Source organism: Alternaria conjuncta (assembly GCF_024043145.1).
Source record: "Alternaria conjuncta strain BMP 0040 chromosome Unknown scaffold_9, whole genome shotgun sequence".
NCBI classification, from domain to species: Eukaryota; Fungi; Ascomycota; class Dothideomycetes; order Pleosporales; family Pleosporaceae; genus Alternaria; species Alternaria conjuncta.
In genome coordinates this window covers 619,485-641,897 of record NW_026250098.1, presented here as the reverse complement: position 1 = coordinate 641,897, position 22,413 = coordinate 619,485, and the positions used below count along the sequence as shown (strand labels likewise).

Genomic DNA, 22,413 nt, shown 5'->3' with positions numbered 1-22,413 from the left:
GGAGCTTGAGGAAGTTCACAGCAAAATTTTCTCGGCTTTTGAAGAATGCAAACAATTCTGCAACGTCCAACGAATCATTTGTGCGTCGTTTATTGACTACAGCGATATCACAAAAGAACTATCACAGCTCATGGGATACGTGAGGCGCTACTGTTGAGTTCCTCAACGCATCAAGCTTGCTCATACATCATGCGCGTGCTGTCCGCATAGCTGTCGGTGCAACAGCGCATCCTTGACGCGTCCCACACGCGACAGCTTATACATCGAACAACGTATAGACGCTGCTTCGCTCGGGTTATTTTCCATCATATCATATATACATATAAATTTATGCATTACATCCGCCCATAGTCTTCTTCATCTAACCATCGTTAACGTATCAAACTCAACCAAGCATGTTCCCCAACCAGCCACCTCAGCCCCCAAGAAACGGCCAAGACCAAGCTCAGCATCCCGGACAACCCGTCTTCCAAGTCATAGTAACACCAACAGGGCAGCGTGTGTTAGTACCTTACCCTCTCCCCGATCAAGTATGTATACCGCAGGGACCAGTACCAGGACCTGCACCAGCAGCGACACAAGCCCAGCCGTGGTGGATGCCCGCGCCACCCATGCCTGTTCAGAGTGACGACGGCGCACCTACTCAAGAGCCGCCTGGACAGCCGTCCCAGCCACAGTCACTTCTACTGGCACCATTGCCCAACCCTACGCAAGATCCGAATAATCCTGCGACCCTGCCAAGTGACTACTTCACCTATCGCGACGCGGGATGGAGTGATGAGGCGTTGGCGAAGCTGCTGAGGACGCATAGGGAAGCACGGAGAAAGAAGTAAGTACAGGGCGCAAACGAGATCAGACGTGATACACCACGGACCGGGTCTTGCAATACATGAAGAGGTTTGTGTAGCGAGTGTATTTATGTAGAGCTTGAGGCTGCTTTGGTAGGTAGGGACCGCACCGCGCAGATCCATATATGTAAGACGCTCAAATGGACTAAATATGGAATGATTTGCACCCGAAACATGAGACTAGGTGAGCTAGTCATGAATCAAGTGACCGAATCGCTTGCACTGTGTGCGTCGGATGAATGGACATTAATGAGCGAGCCATTAGTTGCACGCGTGGGAGCTGTTACCCCATGCTCAGTCGCTCGATGTGACTTCCAGCTCCTTAAGCTCAGTCGTCCTCTCTCGACGCAGCTTCGTCCTCTTGATACCGAACGAGATCAAAAGACCAATGGCACCCACAATCGTCATGAGAATCCAGGTCCCTCTCAGCGCGCTCATGAAGCTATGGCGGACTACACTCTTCTGGAACTCGGTGAGGTTAGTGATGGCGGCGCTTTGAGATATCGCTTCACCCCCAGTGAGATTGACAGCAACATCGTCTGCAATGCCACTGTCGATAATCTTCGCGTAGTGTGGCGCCATGAGGAGTTGGAATACCACTTGGCCGATAACTAGACCGATGGCACCAAATATTGCACGTACAAATCCAAAAGCCGCAGTACCGGCCGCGATATCCGCCTCTTGTATGCGCGTTTGTAGAGCAATGAGCGGCGCGCCAAAGTTGGGCCCGAAACCCAGGCCGATAATGACCATGAATGCGACGATAGTTCCAAGACTTGGCGCGGTGCCGAGCGAGATGAGAAGGCCGACACCGAGCGTCATAACAAACAGACCCACTTGCAGTACTTCTAGGAAACGCCCAGTCTTCTCTATGACATGACCAGAAGCGAATGAAACAAGTGCCAAAGGTATCGCGACGGCGAGCATACATACGCCCGTGATCTCTGGTTGGAGCCCGAGCACGATCTGGAAGTACAAGGGTAGGAAGTAAGCGACCGAGGTAAAGACCACAGTGTCGCATGCGCATACGGCCAGTGCGCTGAGGTTGCTGATGTCCTTGAAGATGCGCAGTGGCATGATAGGGCTGCCGCCATGTTGTGCCACCCAGTGTTGCGAGAAAGGGAAGGCGACGTAAGCGAGTGATCCAAACAGCAAGCACGTGATGACTCCTGCGTTCGAGTAGGAGCTAATGCCACCTACTTGGAGGCCTACTAGCAGAAGTATAGTAGCCGTGATTATCGTGACCGTCCCCAGCCAGTCCATAGCCGCGAGTCCTGTTTTAAAGGGCGTTCGTGGGTTGTGTAGGTGTAGCGTAAGATACAACACTAAGATCGCTAGCGAGATGATGGGTATGTTGATGTAAAAGCACCACGTCCAATGGAGACGTTGTGCAAAGACGCCGCCAAGTACCGGGCCCAGAGCAGAGGCGACGGCCCATACAGCACCAACAGTACCCATGTAGAAGGACCGATCCCGGATGGTGAAGAGGTCGCTGACGCATACGTGAACCAGTACCACCACCCCACCGCCGCCGAGACCCTGAACGACACGACCGAAAATGAGCATAACGGCATTCACACTGACGGCGCACAAGATGCTGCCGCCAAGGAAAATGGCGTTGGCTGCCAGGATTACTGGCTTTCGTCCGAAAATGTCCGAGAGCTTCCCCCAGAACGGGACTGATGAAGCGTTGGCGAGAAGGTAGGATGATCCTATCCAGGCGTAAAGGGAATCTGGGATGTGGAAGGACTGGGAGATCGTGGGCAAAGCGGTTGGGATGAGCACAGTGTCGAGTGCTACTAGAAAGATCGATAGACTGAGGGCGATGAAAGCCGCCAGTACGTGGGTCGGAGCACTGGTCTTTCCATTCGAGGCCATCTTGGCTCCTGTGAAGGACTTGAATAGTTAATTTGAAAGGTTTTTTGTCGCGGTGGTAGTTGCTCACCTTAATCGATTCTGATGACGCGGTGATGTCAGTGCCAGCCGACATGTTTGGAAAGCACTCCTCGTTGAGGGTCGTCATCCTGCCAGATTCGCCGGACCCCACCGTCATAAAGATATGTGCAGGCAAGAACTATGAAGAGTCTATGACGACAGACGACAGAAAGCTGCAATCGCACACTTGTCGAATGGAAATAATGCCGAGGTGATATGTGAGCTTTGGCGTGGCTTTTGACCCTTTATACCGCGACGCTGACGCATATGATAAAGAAGCCACATTTGACAAGTCTATCGTCACTCTCTGGGCCCCTCTTAGCCGATGGGTATACGGGTTACATCCATGCGTTTGCATGCGTCGGGGGCATTAGCCCGTAGTGTATACTTTTGTAGTACATGCAGGCTGCGATTGGAGATCCCTGGCTGAGCTGGATCTTAGTAGAAGAGGTGGCTTGCTGTCGGTATACTTGTCCAGCACCTAACAAAGATCCCGGAACATCGGTTAGTGAACAGCATCGCCACCTAGTCCATGCGGAACGTGTAGTATTAAGTCTGCACGGTCCTGGTTGGGCTGGATCTGCGACTACATGTGGGGACCCCGCGTATTATTTCAGGGAAGTAGCTATGCATACGCGAGAGCTAATCGGGCTGAGGCAATTGGAGGCAGCGGCAAGCAGCCGATCCTGCATGCTACTGATGCGGTACTGATCAGCAGCTTTCACGTGGTGGGGTTTCCACATCTAGAAATCGAACAACCATCGTGGAAATTGAGTATCGTCCTGCTGGTACCTTTGATACCATTCTCGTCAAATTCAGAAGTGCTGATATGCCGAGACTGGTAATACACTCTCTTGTAGGACAGCTGCCAATCTGAAGACCGCCTAAGTGTATAGTGGGGACAAGTCAAATAAGACGAGCGTAACGTGAGCCTTTGCGCTTTGCGCTGAAACTTAGCAAATGATCTATCGACAACAAGTCGAACGTTTTGGGCTGCACTGAGTTGACAATTGCACAAGGTTGCCAATGCTTGTGTTCCTCGGATATGTCGTGTAAATCAGTCCTTTCCGCATGAAGCCGGCGTCAACGCAGCTGTGTCAATCGGGGCTCACGGGCTGCACTTCTCCGGGCATCTGGCAATAGTCTTAGTGCGAGATCCACCGGCTCACGTATAATACGCGACACGTATGTGCCCATATTCACGTGTTTGCGTCTCCTGAACGAACCCTATGCGCGAAGACTGCTGTAGAACGTGTTGCAACTTAAGCACATAAACTTGACCCTCTGTTGTGCTTGACGTTGAAACAGCGGAACGATGCTCTCCGGGAACGATGGTGCAGGTACATTAATGCTCAGACTGAGCAGGTTCGATAGATCGTCAACGTCGACTTCTGATGCTCTCGTCTACAATGGATCAGTATCGATTGGGCGAATGGACACCACCAACCGTAGTCTCGGTGGCCAGCTGTAACCGGGGTCACGCTAGTGAAGATACAGTGCCATGCTAGCAAGCCAACAACATGATCCGTTTTTGACTACCCGCATCGTGGCTGTGGGAGATTGTTGGTGTGAAAGACCGGGGTAGGCGTGGACGGAGCAGAGACGTATTCTAGCGTCGTTTGGAGTCGGTCTGTCGCGTAAGAGATAGTAGCTGCCGATCTGCAGAAGATAAAATTCCGAGACATATGAGTTGTTCGTCCTCTGGCTGCTTCGTTTGCGAGTATGATAACAGTGCCGACGCGCTTCGGCGATGGATGTCGTGCAGGGTGGGCACCGTTCGGAATTGGACACGGGGTGTAGCCGCTCGTGCAGCGTGGCGGAGACCGGGGATGTGGTACTGGTAACACAAAGAACCTTTGAAGAGGCTTTGGACGATAACCCTTCGAGAGTCAGCACAAGCACACCCTGACTGTGCGCTCCCATGTGAGCGTCGGCCTATTCCGTCCATTTGGGGCTCTTCCGGAATCCTGCATCGACAAGGAACAAATTCACTTACGTCAGCCCTCGAATGTACTCAAGAAACTGCGAGGGAGATGGCCCGAGAAGCCCGGTGACAAAATGCGAGAGGTCGGCCGTGGATGACGACTACAAGGTTGCGCCATCGTTGGCGTTCACAGGCCCCATGGCACAGTGGGCCACCAAATATCGACTGATGCGTTCCGGTACATACAGCGACGCGCTCTGTTCGCATGTGGAATGGCGTTCATCAACCTTGGGAGCGTACCTAGGACCGCCATGGACGACGTGAGGAGGTGGAGACATTCGATCTTTCGTACATAAGGGGTGAGAACGCGTCGGATGATGGTCCAGGGCGCGAAACGAACGAAAGCGCGTACTCGAATGGTTGTCAGCGGTGGTAACGCGCCTGTCTCGCGTTCCTTTGTCGGAGTCATCGCGATGTCGCGTTGCGATGTCGGTTCTGGGTTGCAACATGTGGGGCAGCTCCCTCGGCTTCGAAGGGCCGCCAAGCCCCAAAGGGCGGAAGTGCAGGTGCGGCGAGGAAAAAAAATTGTTTATCATGCTGCCCCTTCCCCACTAGAGCGCTCTTACTTTCCAATAACCATGAGCCCAAACGCCATCACCAGCTGGGACAACAATCCCGCCACGCCGCTACGAAGACGCCGCCGCCGCCCACACTGAGAACTCGACCTGAGAGTAGATGGACTGCTGCTGCATCTAGCGCCCAACGGCCATAGCATTATTCTTCCACCAGGATACCCCATTTTTGGAGAGACCTGCCGAAATCTTCAGGAACACCACCAGGCTACGTATGTCGTCACTTGTTCTCTTACCTGCTGCCTACCCAATGTCCCGATGATGATTTTGTCATATTATAAAGATGTTAGACTTGCGATACCCCTTGAGCGCACAACGACTTCCTGAGAGACTACCCCACTTACATATCCCGCGTCTTCCGAATCGTTACCGCAACTGACGCGTCTTGGTAGTATATAAACCTGAGTTTTTACTCCAAGCCTCCCCACACCCCGCCATCACGTCAAAATGTGCGGTATCATTGCTGTGATCCACGGCGATCCCAAGTCGCAATCGGCTTCGGTCGAGGTGCACGATGCCCTCTACCTCCTCCAACATCGCGGCCAGGATGCTGCCGGAATAGTCAGTTGCAGTGCTGGTGGTCGCTTCCACCAGTGCAAGGGTAACGGTATGGCGTCGCGCGTCTTCCAGGACGGCGCACGCGTGTCCGACCTCCCCGGCTTCATGGGCCTCGGGCACCTGCGATACCCTACCGCTGGCAGCAGCGCGAACGCTGAGGCTCAGCCCTTCTACGTCAACAGCCCCTACGGTATCTGCATGACTCACAATGGCAACCTCATCAACGCGCCGGCACTACGCCAGCGACTCGATCACGAGGCCCACAGGCACATCAACACCGAGAGCGACAGTGAGCTCATGCTCAACATCTTCGCCGACGAGCTCAACGAGACGGGCAAGGCGCGTATTAACGCCGACGACTGCTTTGCGGCGCTGGAGAGGATGTACAAGCTTTGCACTGGTGGATGGGCCTGCACGGCCATGCTTGCGGGTATGTCAATATCCAATGATATCTGCTACGCTGTGATCGTGTAGATACTAACATTGTCTCAGGATTCGGCCTCATCGGTTTCCGCGACCCGTACGGTATTCGTCCCATGGTGCTCGGCTCCCGCAAGTCGCAGGACGGCAAGAGCATGGATTACATGATGGCCTCAGAGAGCGTTGCGCTGGTCCAGTGCGGCTACAAGGACTTCTTCGATATCCTCCCCGGCCAAGCTGTCATCATCGAGAAGGGCAAGGAGCCCGTCTTCAGGCAAGTCGCCAAGCAAGAAGCGTATACCCCGGATATCTTCGAATACGTCTACTTCGCGCGACCTGACTCTGTCATTGACGGCATCGACGTGGATGAGAGCCGACGTAACATGGGCTTCACTCTCGCCGAGACCATCAAGAAGCAGCTTGGTCCCAAGACCATGGCTGAGATCGACGTGGTTATGCCGATTCCTGAGACTTCGATTACTTCTGCGTTATGCGTTGCTGAGGCTCTCGAAAAGCCATACGTACAAGGTTTCGTCAAGAACCGCTACATCTTCCGCACATTCATCATGCCATCGCAACAACTACGACAGAAGGGCGTCCGGGCCAAGCTGAATCCTATGAAGAAGAAGTTTGAAGGCAAGAACGTGCTGCTGGTTGATGACTCCATCGTTCGGGGTACTACGTCGCGTGAGATTGTCCTGATGGCGCGGGAAGCGGGTGCCAAGAAGGTCTACTTTACCTCGTGTGCACCGCCAATCACCAATGCCCACATCTACGGTATTGATCTGGCCTCTTCCTCGGAGCTGATCGCTCACCACCGCGACTCAGCAGCCATTGCTAAGCACATCGGCGCGGACGATGTCGTATACCAGAATCTTGAGGATCTACAGAGCGCTTGCGCACGTCTCTCCCCGCGAGATCCCGCAACACAAAAGTTCGAAGTCGGTGTCTTCTGCGGCAAATATGTCACCCCGGTCGACGCTGGCTATTTCGAGCATCTCGAGAGAATCCGCGGAGAGAGCCGCAAACAAAAGGTCATGGAGAAGGCACGAGAGGCTGTCGTACATGGTACGGCCAATCCTCAACAGGTGCGCATGGCTGCCAAGGGCGTTGTAAGTTGAGAATTGAAAACATCGTTTGGCAAGACTCCCTGTGACTAATGCGTATTGCAACAGGAGGTTGACCAACATGGCAACGTCATCCCATCGGATGGCAATGGGCAACCCGATTGGCACCCGGCCAACGGTGTCAGCCAGACGTCCGCGAGTGATGCGCTCGCTAACGGTAACGGGGAAGAGCGACGCGTTACCAGCAGCCAGGACATCAGCTTACACAACATGCACGATTACAACTGAGCAGCTACTCAATAGTTGTCAATGGTCGCTTTGCTACGGCAACACGGATGGTCTTTCTTTATTTAGACGATGATGATACACACGTACCAGGAAAAGTTACGAAAGAGATGATTGGGATACAGCGCGGGACTGCCAAGGCGTAGGAGGGGATTTGTGCTCTTCAGAGACTTTCCGAATGTAGATCTGAGTTCTTGAGGCCTCAAGACTAGGGTCATGCTGAGATCGAGCACGCACCTTTGCTTATGCTCTCTCGCTTCAGGATACGAATCCAACCGTCGTTTGCATAAGCCTTTTGGCCAGGCCTGTCAGCCGGGTCCTTCAGTCCCATTGGTGCACATTTGGTGGCCTCTCTGCACCAACACATGATATCCGTGCAAATTTTCTTACCGGCTGCATTGCATCAATTCACACACGCGCTTAACGTTTCCGAAGACATCACACATCACGTGGTTGACTACCCACCTTGGCACCTTGAGAGTTCTCGCCACGCGCACGAGCTATTGTAGACTGTACACGAGGCCGCCATCTAAAAGTTCTTCAAAAGAAGGGAGAAGATGACGAATAAATTTTGCGCGCACCTGTTCGCTCAATACTGAGATGAGATATATAGGGAGTTCACTCAATGCTGAGCTCATGTCTCACACATGACGCCGCTCAGCCACCTAGAACTGACGCATCCTCTCAAGAGAATGACTTCCCGCGGACCGACTTCTTGCAGCAGCGGCCCGCAAGCCACTGACCATCAGTCACATCGACACGAGTCGCTCCTATTGACTTAGGCCATAGAAAGGTTCTCGGCCAGCAGACTCCACGTCGCCATACTCAGCGATCACACTGGTCAGCGTTGTGCTTACCAAACTGAAGCCACGGCGTCAGGTGTACGAGCAAACTTCCTCATACTGCCAACAATGTCCCCTCTTTTGCAAGCTGTCCGGCGAGGAGGCATATGTCTGCCCGTGTCCGATCACTTGCATGGCAAGCCCATCAGACATGATGATGAATCACATTCGTATTCTGTTCACCGCAACAAGCCACGATGAGCTCCAACAAACGCCTCGAGCGAGAGGAGATGACGGGCGAAACCGAAAGCACTGAGGAATTGAGGTATAAAACCTCCAAGGAAGGATGTGTTTGGAAGGACAACCACGACAGCATCTTCTACAGCATCACTACATTCAATATCTTTTTAAACCACCAAAGGCCAAATCGTCAAGATGCAGTTCACCTCCACCATCGTCGCCGCCATCATGGCCTCAGTTGCCGTCGCTCAGATCTCGCTTGAGAACGTTGCCTCTTGTACGTCCCTTCCCCATCTACGCAGACTACTGTTCCCACTAACGTTCACCCCTCAGTCGAGGCCTACGCCAACTCCGACTGCGCACCCCAGGCCCTGCAGCAGCAGAACATCCACAGCAACGAATGTGTATTCCTGCCCTTGCAGAGCGCCCGCGTCTTCTTCTTGGAGAAGACTCGTGCCAACTGCCGCCGTGAGTCGCGACAACGTTTATTGTGAATGATCGGTATCTAATGGGAATAGTCGAGTTCTACACCTCCAACGATTGCTCTGGTACACCAACCGACACCTTCACCACTGCTCCCAGCGACTGCATCAATGTGTCGCAGAAGTTTTCTTACCAGGCTATCTGCTCTTAAGCGTGTCATTCCGGTTACGCTTATGATGGAGACCGAGTGACGACTTGGTGATTAGATGGAGAGGAGCTGGCAACAGCGCACTGCCTAGCTGAGAAGATGTACTCAGACGACAGTCATTACAATATCTTTTCGATCTGACTTATTAGAGCCAGTCTAGTTCGTTCGCCGTGTTCAACACACGGTGCGAGCTAAGCTATATTGAAATATATCAGATCGCTACTATCGCCATCTTCGAGTCAAACGTGACCATCGCTAAGGCGTTATGTGATGTGAGCAGGTAGGACAAATGATCGGAGAATTTCATTTGTATGATGTGCTACTTCCATATGAAGCAAGTGCTTACTATGAGGAAATTTGACCGAGCAATATATGAAAAGAATGTCTCTGCCAAGTTCCTTCTACTACAACCCAAGGATTAGGTGAGAGAACGTCGTCAGGGAATATGGAGAAGACATTGGTCGTATACTTCAGTCACATGGATATGACCTTGAGGTACCAAGACGTCGATGGTCGAAGCTGGCTGTCTGTTGTCTCGCTGCTCCCATATCGATTGCGAGAAAGCACATATAAAGCCACTCCAGATTACACCTCTACAGTTCATCACTTTCAACACAATCATCGCGATCATCCTGAACACATCCACATCTTCAATCATGCATTTCCTCACCATCGCCTTCGCACTCGCAGCGACAACCCTCGCCTCCCCCCTTACGCCCACCCGCCGCAACCCCGTCCCCAACCCCATCCCCAACGCCGGCTCCTTCACATCATGGTCGTGCACTGAATGCGCTGCCAACAACCCCTGTCTCTCCTTTCCGCACGACAACATCGTGTCTGATGAGTGTTATCCGCTTGAGCCCAACCAGGCAAGTCTGCAAGTACTGCGCATCGCTCTTCGGGGCTGCGAATGTAAGTAAACTTTTGTCCCAGCATGATGACTATGGTGGCTGATGAGGTGTGTAGTGCAACTCTTCGACTCGGTGGATTGTTCGGAAGGGGCCGGTGCGCCGTATGTGCTTAGTGAGCCGCCGACGTGTGATCCTGTGCCGGTGTTTAAGAGGGGGTATAAGATTGTTTGTTAGAGAGACGAGGTGTGGTTCTTGGGGAGAGTTTAGAGGTTGGAAGAACGTTTTGAAGGCTTTTGGCGTCGTTGATAGCTATTGTTTGTTGGTATGTTAGTCGGATAGAACGAGCCTGGGTTGTCGTTAGTTCAACACGTAATGATACCAGACACTCAAACTCCTGGGCTTTTCGTGGACGACCTCGGGACCTTCAGATCTTTCGAGTCTTACGCGTGATAATAAAGGACTCACAGAGTGGTGAGAACTTCGTTGATGGATATTATCATAACATCAAGACAATCTTGCGGATGCCCTGACAACGGAACGATCTCCGGTTCAGTAGGATGTCTGTTGGGCGACTACGTTGGTCCGTCTACCAAAGCATACTGATCTGATTCAGTTACGCAACGTTCAGAGGTTGCCAAAACACCAGACCTTCCGTTTCAGCGTTGCTGAATGAGTTGCAAAGGTTTGCGTCCATGTCGGTGATGACGCACGGAACTACCTTCTCCCTTCGCATCCATCACGGTACTTTCTCGTGCCTTTATTAAATTCTGACCGCTCACATAGCTTAAACCCTACCAACAACTTGTTTGCTACCATTCAAGCGGCTCCGAGAACGCAGGCTAGTTCTGAATGACCGTAGGTGAGTATGCTGGAGATCGAGTTTGATTTTGCAGCTGCGAGAGCTGACGCTTTCCACACCCTCTTATTCGAGTCTGCAGCTGGGGATTTGCCGCGAGGTGACTTCTTACGCTCAGACTGCATGGAACGCAGCATCAATGCCAAGAATCTGTATCGCAGTTCATCTCTTATCACCACTCCGACTTGCGATCCGAAAGTTTCGGGGTTGGGTAAGCATCTCGTGGCATCGTCCCCATTGCCCCAAAGGCGTAACTCCAGGCCGCTGCACCTGGGCCTCAACAAACGCCACACTTCCATCCCCATGGACTCGGCAACAAGTAGCCGCCAAACGAAAGATCAGTAATGCGCGTTACAATCGGACAAGACTCGCGCCCGCCTCTGAGGATCAGGAATTGAAAGGGCCGAACAGTTCGGTGATGTAGCGCAATCATCGGACGGGCGCCCCGGCACCACCTACGTCATGGACTCCTTGAGCAGAGCCGCATCCGCATTGGGGTCAGGAACAACGTCTTTTGCTCCACACAAGCGGCGCCTGGCACATGGAAATCCATATCATTCCGACACGTTCCAGACGCACGTCTCACTATTGCGGACATTTCGGCAGTCCTGCAACAGCGGTGGGATGATTGGCCGATGCTGTCCGAGGCGTCCTCTGGATTTCGCAGCCCAATATTTCTTTTACAATGTGCAGGTATAGGCTGCATGCTGTGCCGACAACGCGTAATCGCGACGATATAGCCTACATTAATCAGCTGCACCACAGCTGACAACACCGCGAAGATGCAGCATGAGGAAACGACTATACCGGAATCGGCAGATCTCGAAATTGTCATGCTGGAGATGCGACCCACAAAACCACGTTTTCTAGTGGCGGTCGACGCACCCAATGTGTAAGGCACGGCGATATCCAGACCCTGGACCCAAAGACCCTGTGCATTATCAATACGCGACGTCATGGGGGAGAAGTTTTCGAACGTAGCTCCAGCGACATTCATGGCACATGTAAGAATGAGCTGTAGGTTGGCTCTAATCATATATAACAGTAAGTCGCCGTAGTCTTTGTGAACATATCAATCAACTTCACATCAACTTTCATCTCTTTTACAACAAGATACCCAAAAGTTTTTCCATTACATCACCTTTCAACGTATAGCACATTACAACACATCACCAAGATGCCTTCTTTCACCGTCTACAAGGGCTCCAAGGAGAGCAAGATTGTCAAGTCGCAAACCACCAAGCCCGATCTTGAGAACGACCAGGTCCTCATCAAAGTCACCGCCTCCGGTCTCTGCGGAACCGATGAGCACTACAAGGGCGCCGACATGGCCCTCGGCCACGAGGGTGTCGGTGTCGTAGAAGAGCTTGGACCCAACGTGCAGGACCTGAAGAAGGGCGACCGCGTCGGATGGTAAGTTTTGACTGCACGAAGTGCATGTGAGACATATACTGACTTCTGCAGGGGATACGAGCACAACTCCTGCGGCCGCTGCGACAAGTGCCTCACAGGCCAGGAGACCTACTGCAGCGAGCGCCAGATGTACGGCATGGCCAACCTCGACCAGGGCAGCTTTGCTTCCCACTCCGTCCAGCGCGAGGCCTTCGTCTTCAAGGTTCCCGATGAGCTCACCGACGCCGAAGCCGCACCCCTGATGTGCGGTGGAGCCACCGTCTTCAACGCCCTGCACACCTACAACGTCAAGCCCACCGACCGCGTCGGTGTCATGGGTGTTGGCGGTCTCGGCCACTTGGCCATCCAGTACGCCGCCAAGATGGGCTGCGATGTCGTTGTCTTCTCCGGATCCGAGAGCAAGAAGGACGAGGCCATGAAGCTCGGCGCAAAGGAGTTCATCGCCATGAAGGGCAAGTCTGAGATCAGCGTCAGCCGCCCTGTTGACGCTCTCCTTGTCACCACTTCCGTCATGCCCGACTGGAAGCTCATGCTCCCTGTTCTCAACAACAACGCCATCATCTTCCCCATGACCGTTTCCGATGACGACTTTGCTATCAACCACATGGCTCTTATCGCCAAGGGCATCACTGTTCAGGGCTCTGTTGTTGCTGCCCGCGCTGTTCACCGTAGCATGTTGGCTTTCTCCGCGCTACATGGTATCAAGCCTATCACCATGGAGTTCCCGCTCACCGAGAGTGGTATTGAGGAGGCGATGGCCACTCTCCGGGATGGAAAGATGAGGTACCGTGGTGTACTCAAGCCCCAGTAGATGGATGGCTTTGTATGGAAAGATGGTAATGGAAAGGTTAATGAGCGGTGTATGACTAGTAGATACCGATGATAGACTTACGAATCTCATTTGTTTGAACATATACCACATTCTGTCTTAGGTGATGACTTCTTTGTGGACACTGAATATCCATTGTCTGCACATGAGCGCGGTGATTTCCCCTAACGGAGTACATGTATCTCCGCCTTCAAGAATCCGAAATGTATAGAAAGACCCTCTCGGCCTTCTATCCAGCCCCGTGCAGTTCTGGCTGTGTGTATCGAACCCCCCAGCGCAAAACATCCATTTATGCTGGAAACAAGCGGATAAGCACCGGTAGAATATCCCTCGGCTCCATCGTCTGCAAAGCCGCAATAGCAGACCTCACATCCGTGACCAGTGTTCCTTCGACCTCAGTTGCACCAGTCTTGGCCCCCTTTCCATCCTGCCCCCTAGCCTCATTGGTCTGCGGTACGTACGGAGCCAGAAGCGCTTGCAACAGTGCATTACCACTATTTCCTTCGTCTCCTCCCCACTCAGGCAACACCATGTTTGCCTTATCGACATTCCCATCCTCGCTCTTCACCTCCTCAGCACGCACACCCATCTCCCTCTTCCCAGGCACCACCCCACCAACAAACTTGCCAACCTTTCTCTCGTACCGCTCCCTACCCAACTGTGACTCTGCAACACGCAACTCAGCCTCCCACTCTTTGCTCAGCTTCTTCATAGCGTTCTTGAGCAGCTTCTTCTGCGCACCACCAAACACGGTGAATAACTCCCATGGTCCTGTCTTCCAGGTCAAGATAAATGACTCTCGTGCAGCGAAACTGGAGGTGGGTGTGTTGTGGTGCTCGATGACGGCGGCGAGGTATTGCTTTATGAAACGGATGGCGGCAGGTGGGATGGCTGCGTGTGTGGGAGTGGTAACACGTCCGGGGCGGTAGGAGTCTATGGTTCCACGACGACGATTGAGTTCTCCTGCTTCGTTGTATGCAGAGTTACTCTGGTCGCTTGACTGCGAGTGTTGAGCTAACAGCGCAACGAAGATCGCGGTGTTCCACCTCATGATGTCGTGGAAGCGTTGGAAATGGTGCGTTTGGTCGAGTCGGTAGAACCAGATCGCTCGAGTGATTTCCATACTTTGTTTTTCTTCATCTTTGATGGGCTTGCTCGCGTAGCGGTCGATCGTGGCGCGGTTGCAAAGGAAGAAGGGGAGCTGGATATCTGGTGGTATGTTGGGAAGATTTAGCGCCTGTGGAGTTTGATCGAGGATGTCGGCGAGGGTGACTGCGGGGATGTGGTTAGGCGGTACGCCTTGAAGCTTGTTCTTTAGCAGTAGTCGAAGGTCGGCTTGATCGTGGTTGTCAGGGCCATCGGTGTTGTGCTCCAGGGTAGCGATTGCGTGCGGCATCGTGGACTTGGGTACCTCCAGGGCTGATAGTATGAGAGAGCAATGTATCCAAAGTGTAATCATCAAGAATAGTCGGTACTCAGCGCACGTGCGCAGATCCGTTTGCTCGCCGGTGGGGAAAATAGGAAGTGAAGGGCGGGAGCTTGCATACCTTCAAACGCCTACACACCGCCGCGGACGGAGGAGCAAACAAACACTGCGTTTCTGTCTTCCCGACCCCGCAAGTAGAAGAAGGTTGTCGACTAGAACATGTTTGATATGCTATCCGAACTGCCAAGTCTCTCCTTGGTACTCTTTTCAGAGCGAGTCTTTTCCAGCCTTGATCAGACGACGATTCGCAACGTTACAACTTACCCATGAGCAACTCACAGCAGTGACCCTAACGGCCATGCATAACAGATACCCCAAGCTCCGGTATCACCATACACATATCGAAAACAAATCTGTCATATTTATCACTCTCATTCACCATCATCTTCATTGCCTCCAACGGGAACAACCGAAACGCAAAAAGCGGGCAGCACATCTATGACCTAGTCCAGCGTTTCGAACTTCGCCTTTTCAGCTCGCTTGGGTCATTTTGAAGGATCGGCAAACCAGCGTTCATAGTCTTTCTTCAACGCAGCCTGCGCATCGTCTCGATCGTGAATATCGTTGTTGAAGATATCGTTCGCTAACATAAGTTGCACTTGTGTTGTAGTTTTCGACGGCACAATGGAGAACCGCGAAAGTAGAGCCATAAATCGATGGTATGCATGTTTGGGATCGTTGAATGTGTAACCGCCTATGTACTGGTACTATAGGTCCTGCGATATGGGCCGTGGGTATCTGGTGAGACGCTCAAATGCCGGAATTTGAGTGGCGACTGGGAACAAGCGGTTAAACCACAAATCGAAAGATATGCAGCACGCATTGACTTCCCAGTTGATCCGCCCGACCTTCGAATGGAATACCTGGATTAAAGATGGGGAATGGAGGGTTTACAGACATGTTGAGCTATAGACTCCTGAATGGACAGTGTAGTGACGGGATATACAAGCACCTGCAAAACGTCCAAAGTTGCCATCAGGAATATTAGTATAGAAAAGGCGGATGTGCTAGGCACCAGCTTTGCAAAGACCGTGCCACATGGGGGGGCGCGATGCAAGCTTTTAGTCAGGTGCTGTCTCGCTAGTGGAACCCCCAGATTCGAGGACGGGGTTCTCAAAGGCGTTCATCGGTCGCAGTCAAGTCTTGAGACGAATTACAGACTTCAACACACGAATTGAAAGAGAGATGAGAAGGGAATTGACAAACCTTTGGTGCGGCCCGTTGCCAGTCACGTCAGGCAGCTTCATGTCTCCTGGTGAATTAAGCTGGATAACTTGAGTATCTTCTACGAGCATCCGCAATGTTAATGAGAGTTTCCGTCAAACAAAAGATCACAAAGAACGTCAGTAGGATCGTTGATGCAAGTTTGTTGATGTTGGTCAAACGTGCGGTTACGCGTTCGCGCCCACTTGTTGGTGGGGCAGCTCCACCGCTAGGCGCGCATAGGGAAGATGACGATCTTCAGGGTCAGTCCAGTGCGAAAGGTTAGAAGATGAGGCTGCGCAAAGTGTATCGATAGATGTGAACGGGCCGGAAATCTCTGAGGTAGATGGGTAGATCGCGTGTTTCAGATGTGGGTGAGACGTTCGTTGATCGTTCGCAGACACGCGTTGCGCAGGTGGGCTCATGACGTCTGTCGCATGGCTTGAATGATGATCGTCCGGTGGTACAGTGGTGAGTGGTGGCTGGGTAAACACTTTCAGTCGACGGAGGGCCGATGTGGTGAGGTGGAAACAATGATGTTTACACTGATGCCACGTGAGGGCATTACGCAAGCTGCGGATGGAGATGCCCTAGTGACCAACGCCCAGAAACAGTAGGCAGACTACGCTGCAGTGTAGTCTTGTGCATCTCGATGTGATGAAGATGGCGCCGCTTGCAGCGAGTCGACGGCTCATTGACCTCGCTGGCCAAGTGCGCCACAGTCAGATGCGGCATGATTGGCATGATTGGCTGGAGAGGTTGGGTGTGGTCTATTTGCGTGCAGCCATCCGCTGGTGCCGAGAGCACGGATGGGGTCGCTGGCCAGACAGTCCAGACTTGGTGTGCCGCAGGATTCCGGATGGCATAATATTGACATCCTTCAGGGAGCGGTAATGTGCAGCGGGCGGGGATGGGCTGGAAGAGCGAAATGTCGGTTTCGCGCGTATACGGCAATAAAATTAGAGGAAATACGAAGAGCTGGGCGGACCTGGCTGGCAGACTTTCAGTCAGCGCGAGAAGAGGCCTAGAGCGTCATGTTGATTGGCCCGACGAGATTGTTCCTGCGTGCGAGTGTGGCGAAGCAAGTGCCCCTGCCCCCTCGCCCCTGCCTCATCCGAGTGTTCCAGCTTGGTCAAAGAAGAAGGCGCGCGTTCTGGAGCCCGCGAAGACAAAGGCGTCTGGCAGAGAAGCAAGTGGTGACGAACTCAGAGCAGTAGAGCACAGCGCAGTCCGTAAATGCTCCGACTGTTCCCTGCGATCGCAAACTTGACAGCCGTTGGATGCTCTGAGGCTGGGCGCTGAGCAGGTGCCGCGCGTATTCATCTGGCCCACTCGCCGCGACCGTCGCAGTCTCGCTCCCCTGAAGCAGCCGGCACGCGGTGCATAGACCTCAGCTCCTGCGAGCTGGCATCCTCTTACCATCCGCCCCATCTCCTGCTCTCCTCAGGCACTTTCCAAACACCAGCGTTAGGTGACGACGAGAGCGCGCTGAATCGTTTTTATTGGGTTGCGTGCAAGTGCTGATCGCGCCCGTCCGGTCGTTTACACATATCCCCTTGTACTAGCCCTAGCGTCGCCCAGCCGCCGACAGACAGGCCTCTTCGCCTCGCTGCTTCCCGGTTTCCCTTCCCCAGTTGTCCTGCGCAACCACCTCTTTCGACATCACCGCCCATTCGTCGCTCTCGACTGCCACTCGCTCACCCGCACCTTCACCCGCACCCACCCCTTCTATTCACGCCCCCAGGACGCAAACGAAGCCCATTCACTGTGACTGACGGACTCCCTCGCGCCGCTGGTTTGGCCGACCTCCCTCCGCAGTACTCGTAAGGAGTACGCCCGCGCCTGAGTGCCTCGCTCCGCGCACCTAATACACCACAACAACACCGCCCACCATGAAGTTCTCCCTCTCCAAGTCGCTGTTATGGCTCGCAGCCATCGCGGCGCCCGTCGTCTCGGGCGAGCGCATCATCGAATCCAAGTCGCTCAACCCGTGCATGTCCAACTCGAGCTTTTCCGCCACCCTCTTCAACGTCGCATTCACCCCCAGCAACCGCAGTCTGGGCTTCAAGATCGAGGGTATCTCCAACATTGCCGGCAAGATTGAGGCCGACATCGAACTGCTCGTCTACGGATACTCCGCCATGAACGAGAAGCTCGACCCCTGCGGTCAGAAGGAGCTCGAGGGCATGTGCCCAATGAACGCCGGACCGTTGACTATCAAATCCAACATCGACATTAGCCAGGACATCATGAGCGTCATCCCAGGTAAGAAACGTCCAAAGTTGCTGCCCAACCCCCCTAACACTACACAGGCATCGCATACACAATCCCCGACCTCGACGCAGTCGTACGAGTCAAGATCAGGTCTGCAGAGACCCATCAACAACTCGCATGTGTAGAAGCAGAGCTGTCAAACGGACATTCGGTCGACCAGAAGGCTGTGGCATGGGTGACGGCTGTCATAGCGGGTCTGGGTCTCATGGCATCCGCTATAACGTCTGGACTGGGTCATTCCAACACCGCCGCGCACGTTGCCGCCAACGCCATGTCGCTATTCGGTTACTTCCAAGCGCAGGCCTTCATCGGTCTCTGTGCCGTCCCTCTCCCACCCATCGTGTCCGCCTGGACCCAGAACTTCCAATGGACCATGGGTCTCATCCGTGTTCAATTCCTCCAGGATATGGCAACATGGTACCAGCGTGCTACTGGCGGAAGCCCGACCACCTACCTGTCCCAGCTGTCGTACATCTCCATTGAGGTCCAGAAGTCGAGGAAGATGAGGCGTGCGCTCGACTTCACCACCGGAGCTGTCGGTCGCCTTATGGCCCGTAGTAACGCTGCCGCCACCGAGGCACAGGCCGGAGGAGACCGCTTGGTTCTCCACGGCATCGAGCGTGTTGGTTTCAAGGCCAAGATCGAAACGACCAACATCTTCTTCACCGGATACACCTTCTTCGTCATCTTTGTCCTCTTTACCGTCATCGGTGTCGTGGCTTTCAAGTACATCTGCGAGGGTCTAGTCAAGGCCGGCAAGATGAAGGGCGACAAGTTCGTCGACTTCCGCAACGGCTGGCAGACTGTGCTCAAGGGTATTCTCTTCCGTGTCGTACTCATTGGCTTCCCGCAGATGATGATGTTGAGCTTCTGGGAGTTAACTAAGCGTGACTCTGCTGGTCTGGTCGTTCTGGCTATCCTCTCTATGCTCACCATGATTGGTATCCTCGCATGGGCTTCTTCCAAGGTGGTCCGAATCGCCCAACGCTCCATCGCCATGCACAAGAACCCTGCATACATCCTCTACTCGGACCCTGTCGCGCTCAACAAGTGGGGCTTCCTCTACGTTCAATTCAAGGCGGCCGCCTACTGGTTCATCATCCCATGGCTCGGATACCTCCTCATCAAGGCCATGTTTGTCGGTCTTGCGCAAGGTGCATTCAAGGTTCAGGCCATCGCCATCGTTCTTATCGAGGCTGCTCTGCTTGTCGGTGTATGTGTCCTTCGTCCCTGGATGGACAAGAAGACCAACGGTTTCAACATTGCCATTGCTGCTGTCAACTTCCTCAGCGCCTTCTTCTTGTTGATGTTCACCGAAATCTTCAACCAGCCTGTAAGTAGCGCCCGCTTCTACCACTGTTCTCGACTAACGTTTGTAGGCTATCGTCACTGGTGTCATGGGTGTCATCTTCTTCATCATTAATGCCGCCTTCGCTCTGATTCTCCTTCTCATGCTCCTTGTCTCGTCTGGATTCGCTCTGTTCACCAAGAACCCTGATACCCGCTACCAGCCAATGCGCGACGACCGTGGCTCCTTCATCAAGTCGCAAACCCAATTGACTACTGAGCTCGATGCCCTCGGTGCGACTGCTCGTGGTGAGGGTAAGGGCACCCACCCATACACCGGATCACGAAGCCGCATTGATGACGATGACGACTACTCTTCCGAAGAGCAGCGCCAAATGGCTGCTAAGGAGGGCGGCTTCAACGAGCACTACGCTGCCGTGCCACCACGGAGCCAGGGCAATGACGGAACTGTCTCACCAGCACCGCCATCCTTCTACGAGCGCCGCAGCCCAGCACCGTCATACCGTCCTGGTAGCAATGGCCAAGGTCAACAACAGTACCGACAGGCCAATACCTCAAGCCCATGGCAACGAGGCGCAGGATACGATAATTGACGCCAGAGCGAGCACGAGGAGCAGGTGGGTCAAATCATCGATTCGTATCATCGCTCCTCAGTCGCTCAGCAGCAGCAGCAGCAACATCAAAATCAACAAAATAGGTTCTGAGCTATCTATGCGTTTTGTGCATATCTTGGGTATCCACACCAATATACTGTAATCATCAATCGAAATGGGTTCACATGGCATCAGTGCAGAGGGCGCAATCACACGATTACCCATCATGAAGCCGGCGTTTTACTTCAGTCTCTCTGTATCCGGTTGGGCAGAGAGTGGTACTTTTGGGTTTTCCGTTGACTGAACAGCATGGAGGATGATAATACCTATATCCATCTCGTATATATGTAGTCTTTCTACCCCTGGCACTTCATCGGTTGCTCTTTTCTCTTTGTGTCTGGGTGTCCTTATCTCCTTTGTTCAAGCAATGGGCGCAGCGGAAGACTATTACCAATTCCCTTCAGCGTTTCTGTTCGTAGCGTAGTACCGTGGTCCAGCGTAGGACGGACAGTCGATCGGCGGTGGCTCGGTGAGAAGGAGACAGAGTAGCAGAGCAATGAATCGTCGGTTATCCAAGTTGATCTATCTTCTCCCTTTGCGCCTACCGTGGACTTGATAAGAAGCAAATTTGAGCGATGAAGTTTTTGACCCGAAGGATGGCTAACCCCTAAGTATACAGATCAGATGGTTCGCAGCGTGAGGTTTGGTCGGGCTCCACTCTCGTGCATGGCGGCTATTCGAGGTTGGTAGATTGGGCTGTCAAATTTCGCTTATCAGCGTTGTACATGCCTAATTTGGCGTGCGCGATATCAACAGGATGGATTTGAAGATGACTCCCACGTTTTTGTGAACGGGTGGCTTGAGGAATCACCCGATGGGCAGTTGAGCAGTACAAGCTCGATAGCCCCCACATGCAGCCGTGTGCATCTAGCGCAATCTGCGAACTATACGTGCGGTCGATAAGCCCACGCCCGTTGTCCTAGTCTTGGTTCGAAAGCTTGAAGCTCAGCTACGTCAACAAAAAACACTTTATTGAGCTACCGGCATTTCATCCGGGGTAGTTTGTTCACGATGCTTGATGCCGCAAGCGCAGAGCAGGGGGCGTCGGCGGAGTTGCCCCAGTTTTCACAGTAAGCGCTGACGAAAGAAGGTATAACGAAGGTCACGATGCAGGATAAATCTTTTCGGTGATGACAGCATGTAGTAGATGATCTTCAGCCGCTCAGCTCATCTCCACGTTTCGCTGTCATGGTGGCTCGGACGGGACGGCAGTCAAAAGATACACCAGCGATGTGAGCCAACGACAAGCTAGCGATAACTCACGATAGCTCCACAGCCTTCACGATCTTATGACTTAGCTGTGACAAGTGCGACAAGTGCCGCAGCCCATCTCCACCAGCCACGGTGTCAATAACGACGTCACAGAAAAGAAGCACCGAAAGTCTCCAGAGAAGCTCCGAGCAAAAACGTCAAGTTTCGCATGTCCATCCAAGCAGAGAGCGCGAGGCATGGCACGCAGCCAAACGTGTCGCACACAAAGGCACACCCTGGATGGGGAATGGTGAGGTCGCGCAGCCCAATCAAACCACGCACGTTCACCCAGCGCAGGCCAGTAATTGGGGACCCGTAGCCAAGGACAGCGCGCCATCAGTGCGCTACCGCTCTTAGCCAGCTGCGCGACCACCCGGCTAGGAAAGACGTGTGAATGGGTGGGCTTCTGGAATCACGGAGGTGTTCCCAGGGGATGCGCTTTGTCTCTTTCCCCCACCGAATCATCGGCGTCCAACAGCGCTGGCTAAGATTGCTATCGCGTTGGTACGGGTAGGGATTCCACGAGTGCCACCCGTCGTCCCCGGATACTCCGGGGCGCAGCGCGGTTCTTTGCTTATAGACCCGTTTGCAGGTCCCGATCGCTTTTCGACTCATCGACACACAGCCAACAACGCTTTGGCTGCGGGCCTTCCGCACGCGCCGCCCATCGTTTTATTGCGACTATCATCGACAATGCTTCTTACTGTCTAGTAGGTTGCGCGGTAGCCTGCTTGTGGATCCGTCCTCTTATCTCGTGTACCTTTACCTGTAGCACTATACTATCTCCCTTTCTTTGTTGGTTCCCATCTCTCGGTTCCAGACCCAGGTTTGACACGCCCCGTTCAAAAAGAGACGTCCACTCGCCTTTTTTGCTTTGCAACGTTTCTTGTCTTGTTTGAGAATTCGTTCCTGTTTCGCATCGTCTCTTCAAGTTCCCTGGACCTTTCCCTCACGCGCTGTTGCTTCA

The 22,413-nt window shown here is 53.3% G+C and overlaps 7 protein-coding genes across 7 annotated transcripts; 5 read left to right on the top strand and 2 right to left on the bottom strand.

Moving 5' to 3' along the window:
• Nucleotides 1-395: 395 nt before the first annotated feature.
• On the top strand, nt 396-833 carry J4E85_006675 (uncharacterized protein; the record flags this gene model as incomplete). The annotated part of the gene is made up of 1 exon (XM_051470911.1): nt 396-833. One exon carries the CDS (start codon nt 396-398, stop codon nt 831-833), a length of 438 nt encoding a protein of 145 aa, XP_051325121.1.
• A 309-nt stretch (nt 834-1,142) lies between these two features.
• On the bottom strand, nt 1,143-2,838 carry J4E85_006674 (uncharacterized protein; the record flags this gene model as incomplete). Its single annotated transcript, XM_051470910.1, has 2 exons — nt 1,143-2,744; nt 2,794-2,838. The coding sequence occupies 2 exons, from the start codon at nt 2,836-2,838 to the stop codon at nt 1,143-1,145; spliced, it is 1,647 nt and encodes a 548-aa protein (XP_051325120.1).
• A 2,948-nt stretch (nt 2,839-5,786) lies between these two features.
• Nucleotides 5,787-7,672, top strand: J4E85_006673 (uncharacterized protein; the record flags this gene model as incomplete). Its single annotated transcript, XM_051470909.1, has 3 exons — nt 5,787-6,327; nt 6,390-7,429; nt 7,493-7,672. 3 exons carry the CDS (start codon nt 5,787-5,789, stop codon nt 7,670-7,672), a joined length of 1,761 nt encoding a protein of 586 aa, XP_051325119.1.
• A 1,247-nt stretch (nt 7,673-8,919) lies between these two features.
• On the top strand, nt 8,920-9,185 carry J4E85_006672 (uncharacterized protein; the record flags this gene model as incomplete). The annotated part of the gene is made up of 2 exons (XM_051470908.1): nt 8,920-8,968; nt 9,025-9,185. 2 exons carry the CDS (start codon nt 8,920-8,922, stop codon nt 9,183-9,185), a joined length of 210 nt encoding a protein of 69 aa, XP_051325118.1.
• A 3,021-nt stretch (nt 9,186-12,206) lies between these two features.
• Nucleotides 12,207-13,253, top strand: J4E85_006671 (uncharacterized protein; the record flags this gene model as incomplete). The annotated part of the gene is made up of 2 exons (XM_051470907.1): nt 12,207-12,442; nt 12,494-13,253. 2 exons carry the CDS (start codon nt 12,207-12,209, stop codon nt 13,251-13,253), a joined length of 996 nt encoding a protein of 331 aa, XP_051325117.1.
• A 307-nt stretch (nt 13,254-13,560) lies between these two features.
• Nucleotides 13,561-14,667, bottom strand: J4E85_006670 (uncharacterized protein; the record flags this gene model as incomplete). Its single annotated transcript, XM_051470906.1, has 1 exon — nt 13,561-14,667. One exon carries the CDS (start codon nt 14,665-14,667, stop codon nt 13,561-13,563), a length of 1,107 nt encoding a protein of 368 aa, XP_051325116.1.
• A 3,185-nt stretch (nt 14,668-17,852) lies between these two features.
• On the top strand, nt 17,853-20,135 carry J4E85_006669 (uncharacterized protein; the record flags this gene model as incomplete). Its single annotated transcript, XM_051470905.1, has 3 exons — nt 17,853-18,225; nt 18,273-19,567; nt 19,614-20,135. 3 exons carry the CDS (start codon nt 17,853-17,855, stop codon nt 20,133-20,135), a joined length of 2,190 nt encoding a protein of 729 aa, XP_051325115.1.
• Between the last annotated feature and the right edge of the window lie 2,278 nt (nt 20,136-22,413).